The sequence below is a fragment of the Sciurus vulgaris genome (genome assembly GCF_902686455.1).
Source record: "Sciurus vulgaris genome assembly, chromosome: 8".
NCBI classification, from domain to species: Eukaryota; Metazoa; Chordata; class Mammalia; order Rodentia; family Sciuridae; genus Sciurus; species Sciurus vulgaris.
This window is the reverse complement of record NC_136468.1, coordinates 2,683,551-2,700,421: the sequence shown is the minus strand read 5'-3', so window position 1 is coordinate 2,700,421 and position 16,871 is coordinate 2,683,551. Positions and strand designations below refer to the sequence as shown.

The following is a 16,871-nucleotide window of genomic DNA, read 5'->3' as shown; positions in this document are numbered from 1 at the left end:
ATCTTCTTGTGTGTTGTATAACCTTCAGATCATTTCCAGAGACTTTCAGTGGCGTTAGAGAAACAAACAAAACGGGTCAGGTTCACAGAGCGGGGCCCATGGAGCGCCTCACACAGGCCTGCTGGAGTTGCTGGTTGTCATTTGTGTCTCATTCTTGGATGCTTTTTAAAGTTCCTGTTCTGTTTGGTAGTGTTGGGTATGAGTCGATAGATTACTTTGTAGGAACTTTAGTTGTTAATATTTAGCCACAGCTGGAAAATGCCAAGGTATCGTGGGTGTTTGCATCACACAGCTGCCTTTGGTGGCCTCTGCTGCTGCTGCTTTGCAAACCTCCTTGCTCGTGTTTGTGTCTAGGATAAAAGCTGTTCCTTCAGTTGAGTCTCCTACTAATAAAAACCATATCAGGTGCCTCTAATTTGTCTGTCCCGGCGTTTTAAAATACATTGTCAAACTTAATCTTCCAGCAAATTCATGAGATTGATGATAGCTCCATTTTATAGAAAAAGAAATGGAGTTCCCTGCAGGGCTTTTTTCTTGTTTTCTTTTTTTGGTACTGGTTGAACCCAGGAGCACTTAATGAATAAGCCACATCTCCAGCCTTTTTTTGTATTTTATTTAGAAATAGGGCCTCACTGAGTTGCTTACCTCCTTGCTTTTGCTGAGGCTGGCTTTGAACTCCTGATCGTTCTGCCTCAGCCTCTCAAGCTGCTGGTATTATAGGCATGTGCCACTGTGCCACTGCTCTTGATTGCTCTTTCTGCGCTGTCCATGTCAGTGGCCGCTTGTCACACATAGCTACCAAGCTATTGAAATGTAGCTTGTCTATATTGAAAGGCAAGGTGTACAATATGTGCAGAATATGGAAACAATGTAAAATATCCTATTTTCTGTATTAGTGATACAATATTTTACTTTTATTTTTATTTTTTAAATTTTTTATTTTTTGTACTGGGGATTGAACCCAGGGAGAGCTTTATCACTGAGCTACGTCGCCAGCCCATTTTACTATTATTTTTCTTTGAAGTATTTTTGTAGTTGTCAATGAATCTTTATTTTATTTACTCATGTGTAGTGCTGAGAATTAAACCCAGTGCCTCACACATGTTAGGCAAGCTCTCTACCACTGAGCTACAGCCCCAACCCATGATACGGTATTTTAGATATTATGATATGTAATATCAATTAAATAAAATATACCATTGAATTTTTACCTGTTTCTTTTTACCTTTTGAGGCCAGCATTGGGTACTAAACCCAGGAATGCTTTCCCTTTGGGCTATCTTCCCATCAACCCCACCTTTTTTTTTTTTTTTTTTTTTTAAGATGGGGGTCTCACCTTGTTGCTGCAGCTGGCCTCCAACTTTTGATCCTCTTGCCTCAGCCTTCCTAGTAACTAGAATTACAGGCATGTACCACTGCACCAAGCTGTATATTTCAAAATGTGTCTACTCAAAAACTTAAAGTTGTACATGTGACTTGCGGTTTCTCCTGTTTAGCCCTTTTTTGTATTATCTCTATATTCCTTAGAGTCTTTGCTTTCCATGATTGATTTGGAAAAGTGTGTTACAAAAGTAATATGCAGTGATAAATATAAACTCAGAACCCATTGCTTTTAAATAAAGAAAACATTTTATTAAAGTTATGGGGTATTTTATTTGTTTTAGAAAACTGTTCTATTATTTATTTTTCATGCCTAGTAGTGTTTTTTGGGGGGATGGGGTGGGGGGCGGTGCTGGGAATTGAACCCAAAGCCTTTTGCATGCTAGGCAAGTACTCTTACCAACCTAACTACATCCTTCACCCCCCAGTAGTGTTTAATAAATTGTCTTTGGGTAGCTTTGTGTTCTTAAAATTTTAAATATTAAAAATGCCTGAGGCATTTATGAGAGTTGTATAAGGAATTTCTTCATCTTGAAAGTTGTTTTAGTGGTTGTTTGTACTGTGTCTGTCTTGACTTAGTGAAACTGACTTGGTTGAACTCTTACAGATGATGATTTTGACCAGTTTGATAAGCCTGGTGCAGAGCGATCCTGGAGGAGAAGAGCTGCAGATGAGGACTGGGACAGGTATGTGTACACCCATGCTTCACCAGGGAATTTCTGCAAACTTATGATCCTGCCACTGGTCTACGTAGAGATTTTACTGAAAACTTATGCCAGCTCCCTCATGCCCTGATTTCTTCAGGACTAGGTCACCTGAGGGGCTCTTCTTCCAGGCCTACGCTGTACGCAAGGCTGTGTAGTGTGAGCTTTCCTTCTCTGCCCATGTTTTGACACAGCAGTGGCTTTGACTTCGTGGATGCGAGGAACTTGACTGGAGTGGTTGTGTACCAGAGTTCCTTTTGTGCACACTAAGCAGGGTTTGTCAGACTTTAACCATTTTGCCCTTCTAATATATGTTGATTTTGATTTTAATTTGCTTTCCCTGATTACCAGTGAAGGTGAGAATATCTGTTTAGGAGTGCACACATAGTATCAAACGGTCACAGTAATGCCCGTGTCATCCTGTGTGGTGGTCACCTCTGGTGATGAGTTCCAGTAGAGGTTAGAGGGGTGTGTGCTGCAGGGAATACACTGTGGGGCTTAACCAGTGGTTAGTGTCGGGGTTGAGAATGATGATGATTGTTTACAACTTTCTCACCATTTTAAATGCTGGGGGTGAGAAAATTTAAAATTTACCTTGGAGTTTGAATAGAAAGTTTATCAGTAAAGGAAATAGAACTCAATAAAGAACAAAAATGTACTGCAATGAAAAATGTACCTGATTCCTGTTTGGAAACAGTAGTGCACCACAAATTTTACAGAATAATCTGCAAACTTTGTTACACTTATAGTCTACAAGGTTGATTGTTCTTCATCATCTCTGTGTTTGGGTTTTTCAGAGAAACAATAGAATATATAGAAAGAGGTTTATAATGAAGAGTTGGATCATGCAATTTTGGATTCAGGAAAGCTGGAGATATAGTTCCATTCTATCCTGAAGATCTGAGAATCAGGAGCAATTGTGCCAGAGCACCAGGGGAGTCAGTAGTGTGCGTTTTAGTCCTAGCCCAAAGACTGGAGAACTAGGAACCCTGAGGGCCAAGGGCAGAAGAGGAGGGATATTTCAGCTCAAGGATGGGAATTAACTGAAAGGTAGCTCTTTTAATGTAGTCTGCTGATTCAAATGCTACTCGTTTCTGAAAACAGCCTTACAGACATTCACAGATATGTCTTGCTAGCTCTCTGGGCAGCACTCAGACCCGTCAAATTGACTCGTAGACCTGACCTTACACAGTTTATAGAAAAGAGGACTTAGAACGAGATCTTTCCTATTAAAAAAATGGCTTTATCAGGAAGTATTGAAGCTAGTTTTGCTTAAGAATATGATAATAAACTGAATAAAATATAAAGTGGGTCTTTTTGTAAAGTTAACTCATTGTTTGGATTTCCTCTTTGTTTTTTTTTTTTTTTTTATTTTTGTTTGCTTTTTTGGGATGGAAGAAGAGAATAAGAATATTTGTCCTTTCTTTATTGATTTAAAGATCCTTTGCTTTCCTGTCCATTACTAACAGGTGATAAATATTGTACCACTTTGCTTCTGAATGCCTCTGTGATTTTTTTAGTGTGTATTTCTTCAGAATGGAGACTTGCACTTACATGACCATTGGGGAATTTTTAAAGTGAGGAAATTTAAGAAACATGATTTTTTTTGCGGGGGGGGGGGGGGGTCCTGGGGATTGAACTCAGGGGCACTCAGCCACTGAGCCACATTCCCAGCCCCTATTTTATATTTTATTTAGAGGCAGGGTCTCATTGAGTTGCTTAGTGCCTCACTTTTGCTGAGACTGGTTCTTTGAATTTGCAATCCTCCCACCTCAGCCTCTGGTGCTGCTGGGATTACAGGCATGCACCACTGTACCTGGCTCTATTTTTAATCTACAGTGAATGCCCAGATTTTGTCAGTTGTACCTATAATATCCTTTATAGCCCCCCACCCCCCAAAAATGTAATAGTTTTGGTTCAAGGTTCAGTTAAGGATCACACATTGCATTTTTTCTGCTTTCCTTCTTAATGTGGAAGAATTCTGTAGCTTTTGACTTATATGACTGACATTTCCGAAGCAGTGCAGGCCTTTTATTTTGTAGAGTAACCACCCCCCACCCCCTAGCTTGGGTTTCTTGTAGTCCTTGTGGCTTAATTCAGGTTATGCCTTCTGGTCAGGAAGGCCACGGAGGTGCTGCTGTGCTTCTCAGCACTTCTTCAGAGGCACATGATGCTGGGGTAAGGCAGTTTCTGCCTTTTGTCCTTAAGAAATTCTTCCCTCAAGTATGTCCTTGTATGCATCTATAAAGGTTAAATTTCTATATTTTTATTTAGATATAATCTGCCCGAAATTGATTAAATTAATTGATTTTTATCTTAGAATTTCAAGCATATGTGAAAACAGAATAGTGCAGTGAACCCACTGTACCATTATCCAGCTTCACTTATGATCAATTCGTAATGTCTACACATTTTGCAGCCCCCTCAATCATAGATAAAACTTTACCTGGAGATATTTCAGAATATATCTCTGTTAAAAATAGATTTACAAATGTAGCCATAAGAGTTGTCTAAAAATGAAACTTTTCCTTTTCTTTTCTTCTTTTTTTTTTTGGTACCAGGGATTGAACCCAGGTGCGCTCAGCCACTGAGCCACATCCCCAGCCCTTTTTATTTTTTATTTTGAGACCGTGTCTTGCTAAGTTGCTTAGGGCCTCCCTAAATTACTGAGACTGGCTTTGAACTTTCAATCTCCTCCCTCAGTTTCCCAAGCCACTGGGATTATAGGTGTGCACCACCACACCTGGCCTATGATACTTCTTATTACTGTCTTTTTAGTGTTACCATTTCCCTGATTGTCTCATTTTTGATGTGTGTATGTATGTATGCACAATTTAAATATATATGTATGCATATTCTATACTCAGTGCGGGTGCATGTCTGTAGTGTTTCATAGCTTGAACTGAATCTAAATAAGCTTATCTTGTAATTGATTAGTCTTCACGTATAGGTTCTCCTGTATTAGTAGTCTGCTGTTATACACTGAAATATTCAAGACAAGTGACTTATGAACAGAAAGGTTTATTTTGGTTTATACTTTGGGAGGTTGCAGTCCATGATAACTTTGAAAATTACCCAATGGTCATGTAAGTGCAAGTCTACATTCTGGAGAAAGACACACTATAATAGGGCTTTGCAACAGGGCTTTGGGCCTCTGAGAAGGCAGCATGTCATGACAGGAGGGTATGACTTTGCAAAACTGTTCATTTTCCGAAGCAGAAAAACAAAGCAAGAGACCATGTCTCACAGTCCACATGTAAGTCACACCCCAGTGACGTAAGGACCTCCCCCAGCACCACCTGGGGGCAAAGCCATTAACACGTAGACCTTTGGGGGACACTTGTTTAGCTCATAGTGCACGCCTATCTTATTTTAGTTCCCTGCAATTTTTGTGGAAGAAACAAAGACATGTTTTCCCGAATTTCTGCCTTTGCTGATTGCTTCCCACCTGGTGTTTTTGGGTGTTCCTTTACTCCTTGTATTTCATGTGCATTTAGAGTTAGGTCTTGAGGTTTGTGCTGTTCACACTCCAGGTTGGGGAGAAGTCCTGCATGAACCCCTCTTAAGTGTGTTGAGTGCCTTCATGAAGTACCCTAAGGGATGTTATTGGTTTCTTGATCTCTCTTTTATGCTTTTGTCGTCCTTTGGGCTTGGTCCTGTTGTCTGCGGTATTACTTTCTCATTCGTCATGAGAACAAGTCCTGTGTTCCCTTTTCTGTATACTGCTTTCATTTGTAACCGACAGGTTTGTGTCAAGTATCTCCTTTGAAAGTTTTTTTTTTTTTTTTTTTTTTTAATCTAAAGAGTATAGGTAGTTATTAAAAATTGGGTTCTTATTTTCAAATGTTTTTCTTGTCAGTAAATCACAAATACTATCTAGTTTTTTGTTTGTACAATTACTTAAAATTGCTCTTATTGCCATCTTAATTAATGTACCCTGGGAAATGGAATTACCTCCATTTTCAGTTGCTTAAAGTGATGATGTAGAGAAACACTTGTCTTCAAAGACGTGCTTACGTGTTTTTGGTCATCTGGAATCAAGTTCTCAAACTAGGAGTTGTAAATATTGTTGACATTATGTTTTTCCCTGCCCCTGGGGGAAAATTGTCACACTGAAGTTAGAAAAATTATGTCTGATAGATGATTAGTGGTTGAAAATTGTCGGAAGGAACTGTGTGTTTCTCTCTCAAAGCAATCTTGTATTTGTCTTTCAAGGGCTGTTAAGTTCTTGTCCTGCAGCTATCTCTGCTGTGTGATCTTAGGTATTATTTAATGTCTTTCCCTTGTTTTCATCTATAAGGTTATTAGACTTACTGTAGGTAACTTAAACTAAGGTCGTTTTCAGTGCATGAGTTGACTGATTTGTCAGGGTGTTTGTACTTCTAAAGGGTGTTATATGGAAACATGCATTTCTGTTTTAACTTCACCTATGCATTCCTAGAGATCCTAGTATTTTGTGAAACAGCCCATCAAAAAATAAACATGCTTTTTGAGCAAAATAGTGCTGATACTAATCAAAACCTATAGACTTTTATAGCTAGAACCCTTATGAAAAGCGAATATTGGTGCACTTGACCACAGACATTTGCACTTAGAATCATCAGTCAAATGGTGCCTTTTCCTTCACTGTTGGTCTTTAAAGACATTGGCTTCTAAGAGATTGGCTTCTCCAAAATTGAAAACATCATCCTGTGGTAGCCATTTTCGCCAATCAAAATTATTTTTTAAATTCAGTGAGAAACTTCTCCAGCTTTTTGCTTTACTAACTAACATTCCTGCTCACACGTCCAGGAAAACACTGATTCCCGTAGTTACTGTTACTTAATTTTATAACCTCATCATTGATTTTAAAGTTGTAAGCTCTTTTTTTCAGCTTTGCCAGGTGAGTATCAAATGGTTTCTTGTGGTCTTGGTTTTTTTGTCTTTCTTTTCCTATTTCATCATAAGTTTGTAGAGGAAGGAAAAAGCTATTATTTCTTACAGTTTCTTTTTTCTACCGATCATACAACAGTCCCAAAGAGATTAAGATCTCCTAATGAGGTGCAGAGCTAAGGGGAAAGTGTAGTGGGTCGCCTCTTGTGTCAAAGCCTCTCCGTACCTACAAGAATGTTCAGTATAGCAGACTTCTCATGAAAGTCCCTGAGCCCTAAAGCCCTTTCTCAGTGGTCAGCATTCTTTCCAGTCTAGTAGGAATAATGCTTTGACATTCCTTTCTTCTCCCAGTGAACTTGAAGATGACTTACTTGGAGAAGATTTGCTGTCTGGCAAAAAGGTAAGAAATACCTGAAAGAAAACACTAGTCATTTAATGGTACTTTAATTACAGGAATATATCACTTATGCATAGGATGTATTACTAGAATGTTGGGAATGTATAAAAATTGTGTAAATTGAATCATTATTTTTGTTTATTTTGGTGCTGGGGGTAGAACTAAGGGTTTTCTCTCATGCTGAGCATGCATGTACTCTAAAAGTCAAGCAGTAAACCCTCTGAAGCAAATGTTTTGGTTTCTACTCTGTTCAGGGTACTCTGGCAGGTATTGGATTTAGGACAGTGGGAGCATAAATCTTGCCCTTACCTTACAGGAATGTAACATTCTCAGGTTAATATTTTACATAATGGTTCTGGAACTAACTTTTTGGGATTATTTGCAGGTAAGTTTAAAGATAAATGTACTCAGATGTGACAAACATTCACATAAATAAAAATTCTCATGTAAATTTTTGTAATCCTTTTTGATTAAGTAAAAATTTCAAAGTAATTATCTTTAATATTTGTATATCTATGTACAATAAACTACCAATCTATTTTAAACATAAAACATTCATGAGAAGTGTGAAGCAAGAGATGAAAGTAAAATTTAAAAATTTTATTCCTTAGTATTTTAAAATACTTGCTAATCTCATTTGATAAGACTATCAAGATCGTTTTTTGTTGTTTTTGTTTTTTTTGGGTACGGGGATTGAACTCATGGGCACTCGTCCACTGAGCCACATCCCCAGCCCTATTTTGTATTTTATTTAGAGACAGGGTCTCACTGAGTTGCTTAGCCCCTCTCTTTTGCTGAGACTGACTTTGAACTTGTGATCTTCTTGCCTCAATCTCCCGAGCTGCTGGGATTATAGGCATGTGCCACCATGCCCAGCTCAACATAGTTTTTTATACTTAGTTTTAAAGAGTTTTAAACTTTTGATGGATTCTTACTCTCAAAGGTTGTTTATTAAAGTTTGTTACACTTTTAGATAAAGATTCATCAGTAATAGGTAGTGTAAGCCAGTGTTTTAAGGCATGTGGTAGACTGACATCTTTTGTCCCTGTTATCACTGATTGGGGTGCCCTTTTGATTTTGTTTGTAATAGTATGAAAATCTTGTACTAGAAGTGCCAGTTCTATTTTCTTGTAACTTAGTGTGATGTATTATTTGCATTTTCTTTAATACATGAATTTGACACAGGACTTTTTCCAAACCAGTTTTTCTGTGTTCTGCTATTTATTGATCCCCATTTCAGAACATAATGCCTTGGGGAATACTCAGACCTTATCTAAACCTTAGTAACTTAAAACAAAAACTTTTCATGGAGAATCTCAGACATACAAAAGAACAGAGAACAGTGTCATTTGCTCTCGTGTGTCTTTCAGCCAGCTTCAGCAATTTCCAGTTAAAAGTAGTTTTGTTTTGTCTTTATCCACACAACAGTGCCTACCTCCTAAATTATTTTGAAGTAAACCTCAGGTATTACGGTGATTGTTTAAGATGTAAATCTTAATGTGCTTTGGGGATGTTTTTCTTTGGAAATGTCCACAGAAGGGAGCTTCTGACCTAAGGACACACATATTTCATGGCTGTGTCAAGTTGCTTTCTGGAAGTATTTGATGAGTCTCTGTTCCAGCAGTAGTGGATGAGCATTTCCCTCACTTCACTTAAGAACAGTCTTTGTTGATGTGATAGATGAAATGATTTTGTTGGTTTAAGTGGTATTTGATTTCAAGGGAATCTTTATTAGCAAGTTTGCTGCTACAGGCTGCGGCTGGCGCCCGCTGGGCTGATGTCCTGGCTGCTCCACCTCTGCTTTCCCCCAAGTAGCTCCAAGAAGTTCACAGAGATTACCTGTGTCTTGAGAGGCTCACAGGGTCCTCGTGGCCAGAAGCATACACGGAGTGTGCCACACATCACGCGGTCAGAGAAGCGACCTCTAGGGTCGCGTTTTACATATGTGGTTCAAGTGCAAGTTCAGGATGAAGCAGGCTGGAATGACCAAGTTTAGAACTTTTAAAACTTGGTAAGATTGGAATGGAAGGGGGCTGCCCGTTTATATTCCTTCTTTAGCTTCTCTGTTACGTGGCCTCATCTAGTGCATGAACAAGTGTTCTGGTACACCAAGGGGATCTCTGTGATAGGTACCAGTGATGGAGAATGTTGGGGAACCATTTTTCTCCCTGTTTTTGAACTCATAGTGCGCTTGTTCTTGGGAGCCTCAGAACCATTCTTTTTCTTCCCTGCTTGCTTCTCTCCCCATTGAGAAACAACCTGTCTGGAAAGACTGGGAGGACGGATTTCACTAGCTTCCTTGGCCACTTTTTCTTCCGCTCTGGGATCTGTTTGTCCTACTTTCCTGTAGTGCATCCGGAGGAGAGCCTTCCTGGGCTGCTATCCACTTTGCCTGAGAAAACCTTCTGCTCCATCTTATGGGGATGCATTGACAACCAGCTTTGGCCTGTGGGATTTAGTTTAGCTCTGAGAATTCCAGCTTTTCCAGTGAAGAGGATATTTTGTTCTTGTCTCCCATGTCTGTTACTTAGTAGGTTCAAAATTGAGAGAGAAAGGCTAAATCCTTAGGAAGAGAGATTGTGGTCAGGGCCTATTACACATATTCCTATTGTTTGCTTATTTGGTAAATGATTGGTTCACTAATTAAGGACTGGGAGTATAGCTCAGTGGTTGTCTTCTTGCCTAACATGCACAAGGCCCTGGGTTGATCCTCAGCAAAAAACAAACAAAACAACAACAACAAAAAAAAAACTTAGAAACTCAGGAAAGTAGCCTCTTGAGTAAAATTTGGGTTTTTTGAGGATATCGTGAGATTTTATTTAGGACTTGAGCTGTTGACCTGTATTTGCCAGCACAGCCCTGGCTTGCATCTGTTAATGGCAGCTCCTTCACTGTCAGACTGGCCCAGCTAACAGAAACTTCACTGTGAGTCTGTAAGCAGTGTGTTTTGTGGTCACAGAGCTCTGTCCGTTCTCCCTTCTGCAAATAAGCTGACTACGTGGCCTGTATTATTTTTATCTTAATGTAATGTCAATAATAAGTGGGGTCTCTTGGAACTAGAATTAATAGGATTTGTTGTTTTTGGCTATCAGAAATACTGTAATAATGAATATACTATCAACTTTGAGAGACCTATTTGTATATGGTGTTAAGAAAGAAAAACATTGTTTCGTCTTCAGTTGCAAAATTAAGTCAATTTTTCTACTTTCCCTTTTTAAATAAAAATTTGTATGTTTGACTGTCTTCTAGAGGAGTAGTAGTAATCTATATATTCCTTTTACACATGAGTAATTTTAATAAGGAAGGAAAGTGAAGTTGTCCCCCGTACCACCAGTCTAAGATGTTGGAGCATGTTAGCCCAACAAAGCTTAGAACTCTTGATGAAGTCACTGCTTTGCTTGCTGATAGGATGCAGCACAGTGCTGTCAAGAACTGAGGAATGGAGGTACCAACATATATTTTCATATGTGATCTGTATTGGAAAAGCTGAAGTTAACTGTTTCAGTTTAGAGATCCAGTTATCTTAAAAACTGCTTATTTCTGAAGTTGCACTTTTTATATTGCTTAAAAAGTTTTTAGATTTTGGATACTGTGTTAAATTTATTCATATCTTTTTTTTTTTTTTTTTTTTTTACTGGGAATTGAACCCGGGGCACTTTATCACTGAGCCATATCCCCAGCCCTTTTAATTTAATTTTTTATTTTGAGACAGAATCTCACTAAGTTGTATAGGATTTTCTAAGTTGCTGAGGTTTACCTTGAACTTGTGGTCCTCCTCCCTCAACCTCTGGAACCCTTGGGATTATAGGCATGCACCATCAACCCCCTGCTGTTCATCTAGTTATATCTTAAGGCTACCATTCTTTTTTGTGTATGTATGATAAGGAAAAATTCTTTAAAATACCCCACCCAGGGACATTTTACCCTTTTTCTTTTGTGTTAAAATAAATTTGATCATTATACTTGCTACTTTTATACTTACTTACCTGTGGCATCTAAAATTTAGTCTGGAAGGAGTAGCCAGTATAACGTGTATGGGATCTCTGGATTGTCCGTAGTGATATCAAACTGAAGGAACCTTTTGGATGGCAATGTTTTAATAACATAAAGTTAGAAATAATCTATTCGAAATAATCCATTCAATGTAATTTTGCTCTTTTGTAACAAGTCTTTATGAAAGTGACACACATTAATTAGATTTCTTATTTTAATTAGAATCAATCGGATTTGTCAGATGAAGAGCTAAATGATGATCTTTTACAGAGTGATAATGAAGATGAAGAAAATTTCAGGTATTCAGTATTAACTCATTAAAATTTCTTTATTTAACTAAATTGATAGGAACTGTTTGTGATTTACAGTTATAATGAAGTATAATTGAGTAATGTGGTATTGTATCCAACATATGATTGCACTCTGAATGGGATGTTAGCGTATTCTGATGTGGAAGCCGTGTCAGGTTCTGTAAGCAGATCAGCTGCTTGAAACCAGGGCAGCGCCTGCATCTGGTGGCCAGATGCAGCTTGTCCATGGACGGCAGTGCAGATGCTTGCTGCGTTCTCGAAAAAGCGCTCCATGGAAGAGAGCACTGGCACACCTCAGTGCAGGGGTGGAGTGTGGGGACGGCTGTCTGTGTTTCATTTGAGACAGTCTGTGTAATACATACCCCTGTTTTCTGAATTACCATTTTGGAAAGAGAAATTTAATATACTCTGGTAGGTAGAAACAGTTTTCAGTTAAATGAGGAAACATTGGGAAAATATAAATGCATGTCTTGGTTGTAAATGTAATAAATAAAATATGTGTCATATAGATTTATAACAGTTTTCTAACCTAAAGTGATAATATGGGCAAAAATACAGCTCAGAATAATTTTCTACCAGGCAGCTAAATTTTCTAATTCTATCTTTGACATCATTATTATATTTAATTTTTTAATTAGACTGGCCTTGAAATACATCTTTTGAATCTTAGTCAAAGTGGTTTATAGTCTGTGTGGTTATATTCAGTGTTTTGTTACGACTGGACACTAATAGTGTGAACATAGCTTTATTTGCATAATCTTGCAAATTTGAAACATCTTATTTGGCATTTAGCTAGTATGATTTAGTGAATGCAATACGATTTTGCCTTTTAGAACCCAGATTTTACTCAGATATATCTAATTTAAAACAATTGAAGATACTTATGATTGGCCTAAATTTTATTTGAATGATGAAATGTATCTTCATATAGATTTTTTCGGTACTGGTAATTGACTCAAGGGTGTCTTTACCACTGAGCTAACTTCTCCAGTCTTTTTGCTATTTTGACATAGGGTCTCACTAAGTTGCTGAGGGTCTTGCTAAGTTGTCAAATTTGTGATCCTCCTGCCTCAGCCTTCTGAACTGCTGGGATTATAGGTGTGTGCCACTGTGCCTGGCTTACCATACAGACTTTTAATATTAAGAGTTTTTTTAAACAGTAGTTTGTAATTTATATTATAGACTTTAAAAAGAACCGATTTGTTCTTAAAATTCCAACTGTGGTTTTCTGCTTGCAGAATAGTACTCTTATTTTTAGTTTGCACTCAGCAAACAAATTCTGTACGTTTCATTTAATGAAATGGAAAGTGTTGGGTTCAGTTGCCAGTCAGACCTGCTTCCTCATCTGATTGAGTGGGTTCTTCTGGTCCGATACACTACAGATGCAGAGTGGAGGCCCTATCTGCATTATGAGTCCTGGCATGGCTCAGGGTGGCTCCCAGGGCTTTGTTTTCACTAGCTGGCGGAATAAAAGTGCGTTTGTCAGGGACTGGAATAATTTTTCACCAGCCATAATCTAAATCTTAGAAACAGCTCGTTATGTAATGGTTTAGTTTTGAGATCCACTCTCACGGAGTGTCTTTCTTTGTACTTTTTCAGTTCTCAGGGTGTCACGATGAATTCTGAATACGACATCTAGCATGGTTACCTCATTTGAAACTGTCTGACAACAGGAATGACCAGTCTGGAGAACAGGAGTCTGAGTATGAAGAGCAAGGAGAGGATGAGATAGCTTACCACAAATCCGACGGACCAGACGTATACACTCAGGAGTACCCAGAGGAAGGGCAATATGAAGGCCATGATGCAGAGTTGACAGAAGACCAGATAGAGTATGGGGAAGAGCCAGAGGAAGAGCAGCTGTACAGTGATGAAGTGTTGGACATTGAAATCAATGAACCTTTAGATGAATTTACAGTGAGTCTTTCCTCCTTTATATGGCCAAAGATAACAGGCTTCCTGCGCATGGGTTTTTAGACTGATTTGAAATCTGTTTACCTCCCTTGGGAGGGAGGGAAATTAGACCTTATTATCACTGTCTGCCAGTTTTCTTTATCTGAGGCTATGACAAAGTTTGTGTTGACAGCTTGTTTGGCCAGAGGTAATGCTCCTTTGTCATTCTGGAAGGGCTGCAAAGAAATGGTGACCTTGAGGCTTGCACCCCGAGGAAGGGAGCAGCTTTGTGTAGTGGAGATGCACTGTCAGGCTGATGGAAGTGCGTAATGCAAGGCTTTCGTCCAGGCCTTAGCACGATCTGATAAAGTCCTTCTAAGGTGAAAGATTATTGACCTGCTAAAGAACGTCTTCAGGTTGCTGATATTCCAGTGATCGATGTCCTGTTCATCCATCCTTTTGTAACTGAGAACTGTCCTAAACCTAATAAAGAGATTGGATGTATTTAGGAAATGTCACACATAATTGTTATCTATGATCAGGAAGCAAAGATTGTGCTGATTTTTATTTCAGAAAGATGGTTTTTGTAGTTGGCATTTTTTGTTTGTTTTTTTTAAGTTGAACCGTAAGGAAAAAAAAGGTACTATGTAAGATTGCTTATCTGTCATAATGATTCATCATCAAAAAAGGGTTTGTGTGTGTGTGTGTGTGCTTTTTGGTTTTTTGTTTTGTTTGTTTTGTTTTTAAATGAGCACCTACGACACTTGCAGGAGGGACATTTTCTCAGGGTTGTGTGGAGCCTCAGGGCTTCCAGAGCTCCAGGGTCCTACTGAGGCAGAGTGAGAAACGGGCTTAGCCCTGCCTTAGTTCCGAAGAGCTGGGCTGAGACTAGAGCTGCTCTCTTAGCTACTTAGGTCTTCACTCAGAATGTGCTTACATTTGGTGAAGACATTCAAGAATTGTTGGATGTTAGATATTTATGTGTACATAAATGGTTTTGAAAAGGATTAATTATGTAGAACCTTGGAATATTTAGTTTCTGCTGAAGGTGTCTCAGTAGTTACATTTCATCCTTTGTGAATGCTTGTTCCTCAGTAGCTAGTTATGAAACGGTGTTTGTGGTTTAGTAAGGAGTCAGGTAAAGGCATCTTGGGGACTTGCTTTGATAGTCCTGTGTTTTGCTAATAAATTCCTACCAGGTGAAAAGGTGCCTTTTAGTATGTTCACTCACTTTCTTAAAGCTTCGGAATGCTTTTTAAAAATCAGTCTTTCAAAAATGTGACTAGTTACTTCCCACGACAGTATTATTTCCACTGCTCGTCAGTAACAAATCGTTGGCTAATCGTCTCTGTGGGTCTCTTTCCCCTGTACATGCAGTCGTGCAACCTGTCTTTACTTAGTTCTTCACTGGGACACAGATGGTGCTATACCATGGAAAACATGGAATCTGCTCCTGCCTGTGACAGTGGGATTTAGAAGGACAAATTGCAGCGTGGAAAGTGCTCTGCAGAGCCTGTGAGCACTGCTGCATGGGAGTGCGTCTCACTTGGCCTTCTTGTGGAGTGGTGCAGAGAATTTCTAGTCAGGAATTTCCTGTTCTCTGTTCTACCATCTAAAGCCCCATTGGTGATAAAGATCACTTTAGTCATCCAAAATGTTGGAGTACAGGTCATTGAAAAGAATAGAGAGGGGATTTAAAAGTACTCATGGGACCTTCTCACATTAAAATGAACTAATTATTTTCAGAATTAAATAAAACCTGAAAGTAAGAATTCACTTGGAAATTCTGAACATGTCCTAATGTCTTCACGGAGTTGTTCTATGCTTGAAGGATGAGGGAAGGTAGTTGGATGTGGTTTCACGAGCAGTGTCCACCCACTAATGTACCTGGTATGGCAGCTGTGGTCACCTTTCATTTTTCAGTTATTATAGTCGTTGTGTCTGCAGTGGCCCTGTGGGTGGAAAGGGTGGAAAGGGACGCAGGATTGATGTGGAACGCTGGGCTCTGCTCAGCTCAGGGCCTCTCACTTTTTGTCTAGGCTGTCATGGGTGCACAGATGCTTTCATTATTAGACTGAGGCTTCATGTGCCTCACTGGTAAGCAGTTTATTAGCTGGTTTATTTACCTGGTTTCTTGTCTTACTTAGAATTTGACAGCCTGTACTTTGAGGCCAGAATTAAACCCCACAAGCTGCTTCTGTACATCACGTGGAGTGCTTTTTCTGTGTGACTGTGGGATCAAAAGACCACAGATTTATAGTCGGAAGAGACACTGTCACTTGCGCAGCAGGGGAGGTCCAGAGACACTGGAAGAGTGGGAGGCCCACCTCTGGCATTATTGTACTCCAGAGAGTAAGATTCTTACATCTGTGGAGTTTTGCAGGTGCTGTTTTTGAGAGTAAATTGTGATTTCATTTTAAAACTTACAGTAGTGAGTACTATTGGTTAATAGTGGACACAATATTAGAAATTATTGTATCATGATTTTAAGTGAAATCAGTGTCTTTAGGACCTATAATATTAACATAGATTGAGGTTCATAAACACTGTTTGAGATAAATAGTTGGAGGTTGACAGTTTAGGGTAAAGGGTAGCAGATTTGTGTTCCCAGTGAGAATCCAGTGGTGTAGACTGGTGCCCCATTATTATTTGCTGAAATTCTGATGAGCATCTCTGACCTTATTTGCTGCCAGTGAGTCAAGGATGGTAGTAGTTGTCTCAATGGAATGCTTGCAGTTTCTCCAGCAAAATAGAATGCACTGTGTTCGGATCATCTTGAGAGGCAGTTGTGGGACGTGAGGTGTTTGCGCACTTAGCGACCGCCGTCTTCTTTGGGGTGTAGACAAGATTGTCACACCATGTGGTGAGTTGTTGGGGTCTGTAGTTGCTTGTTCTTCCATGATTGCTTGCTTGTTACCACCGCACTGCTCATTTTTAACAAGCATGCAGCAACACTGGGAGGATACCCACACAGAGGGGAACCTGATCTGCTTTCTGTGGTAGTGCTTTTGTCTCCAGAAGGAGGGTCCTTATATTCCATACAAAACCTGGAGTCATCCTCCCTGCTCAGGGGAGGCCTGATGGAGAAGCATCTGTGTTGCATGGGATCACCCATACTGCAGTCATTGTTGCTGTGCAGCGGGGAGAGCTGGGCAGGACTTCAGCCTCCTGCTGCCAGACTTCCTGAGAGAGGGCGCGTGCGCACACACCGTCTTAGGTTCCTTTTCCCTTACGGTCGATGGAGAGAGGTACTTTATGGAGACAGAAGCCACACATTGGCCACCAACCTTAGTGATGGGGTTAGCTCCACGGGCTTGTTCGC

At 39.4% G+C, this 16,871-nt stretch overlaps 1 protein-coding gene across 1 annotated transcript in view; it reads left to right on the top strand.

Annotated features, from left to right (window-relative positions):
• The window catches only part of RBM33 (RNA binding motif protein 33), a 99,901-nt gene that overhangs the window by 16,158 nt on the left and 66,872 nt on the right, over positions 1–16,871 (top strand). The window contains 6 exon segments of the mRNA XM_079151615.1: positions 1,987–2,065; positions 7,307–7,355; positions 11,568–11,644; positions 13,256–13,277; positions 13,279–13,314; positions 13,316–13,573. Coding sequence (XP_079007741.1) covers positions 1,987–2,065; positions 7,307–7,355; positions 11,568–11,644; positions 13,256–13,277; positions 13,279–13,314; positions 13,316–13,573 — 521 coding nt within the window.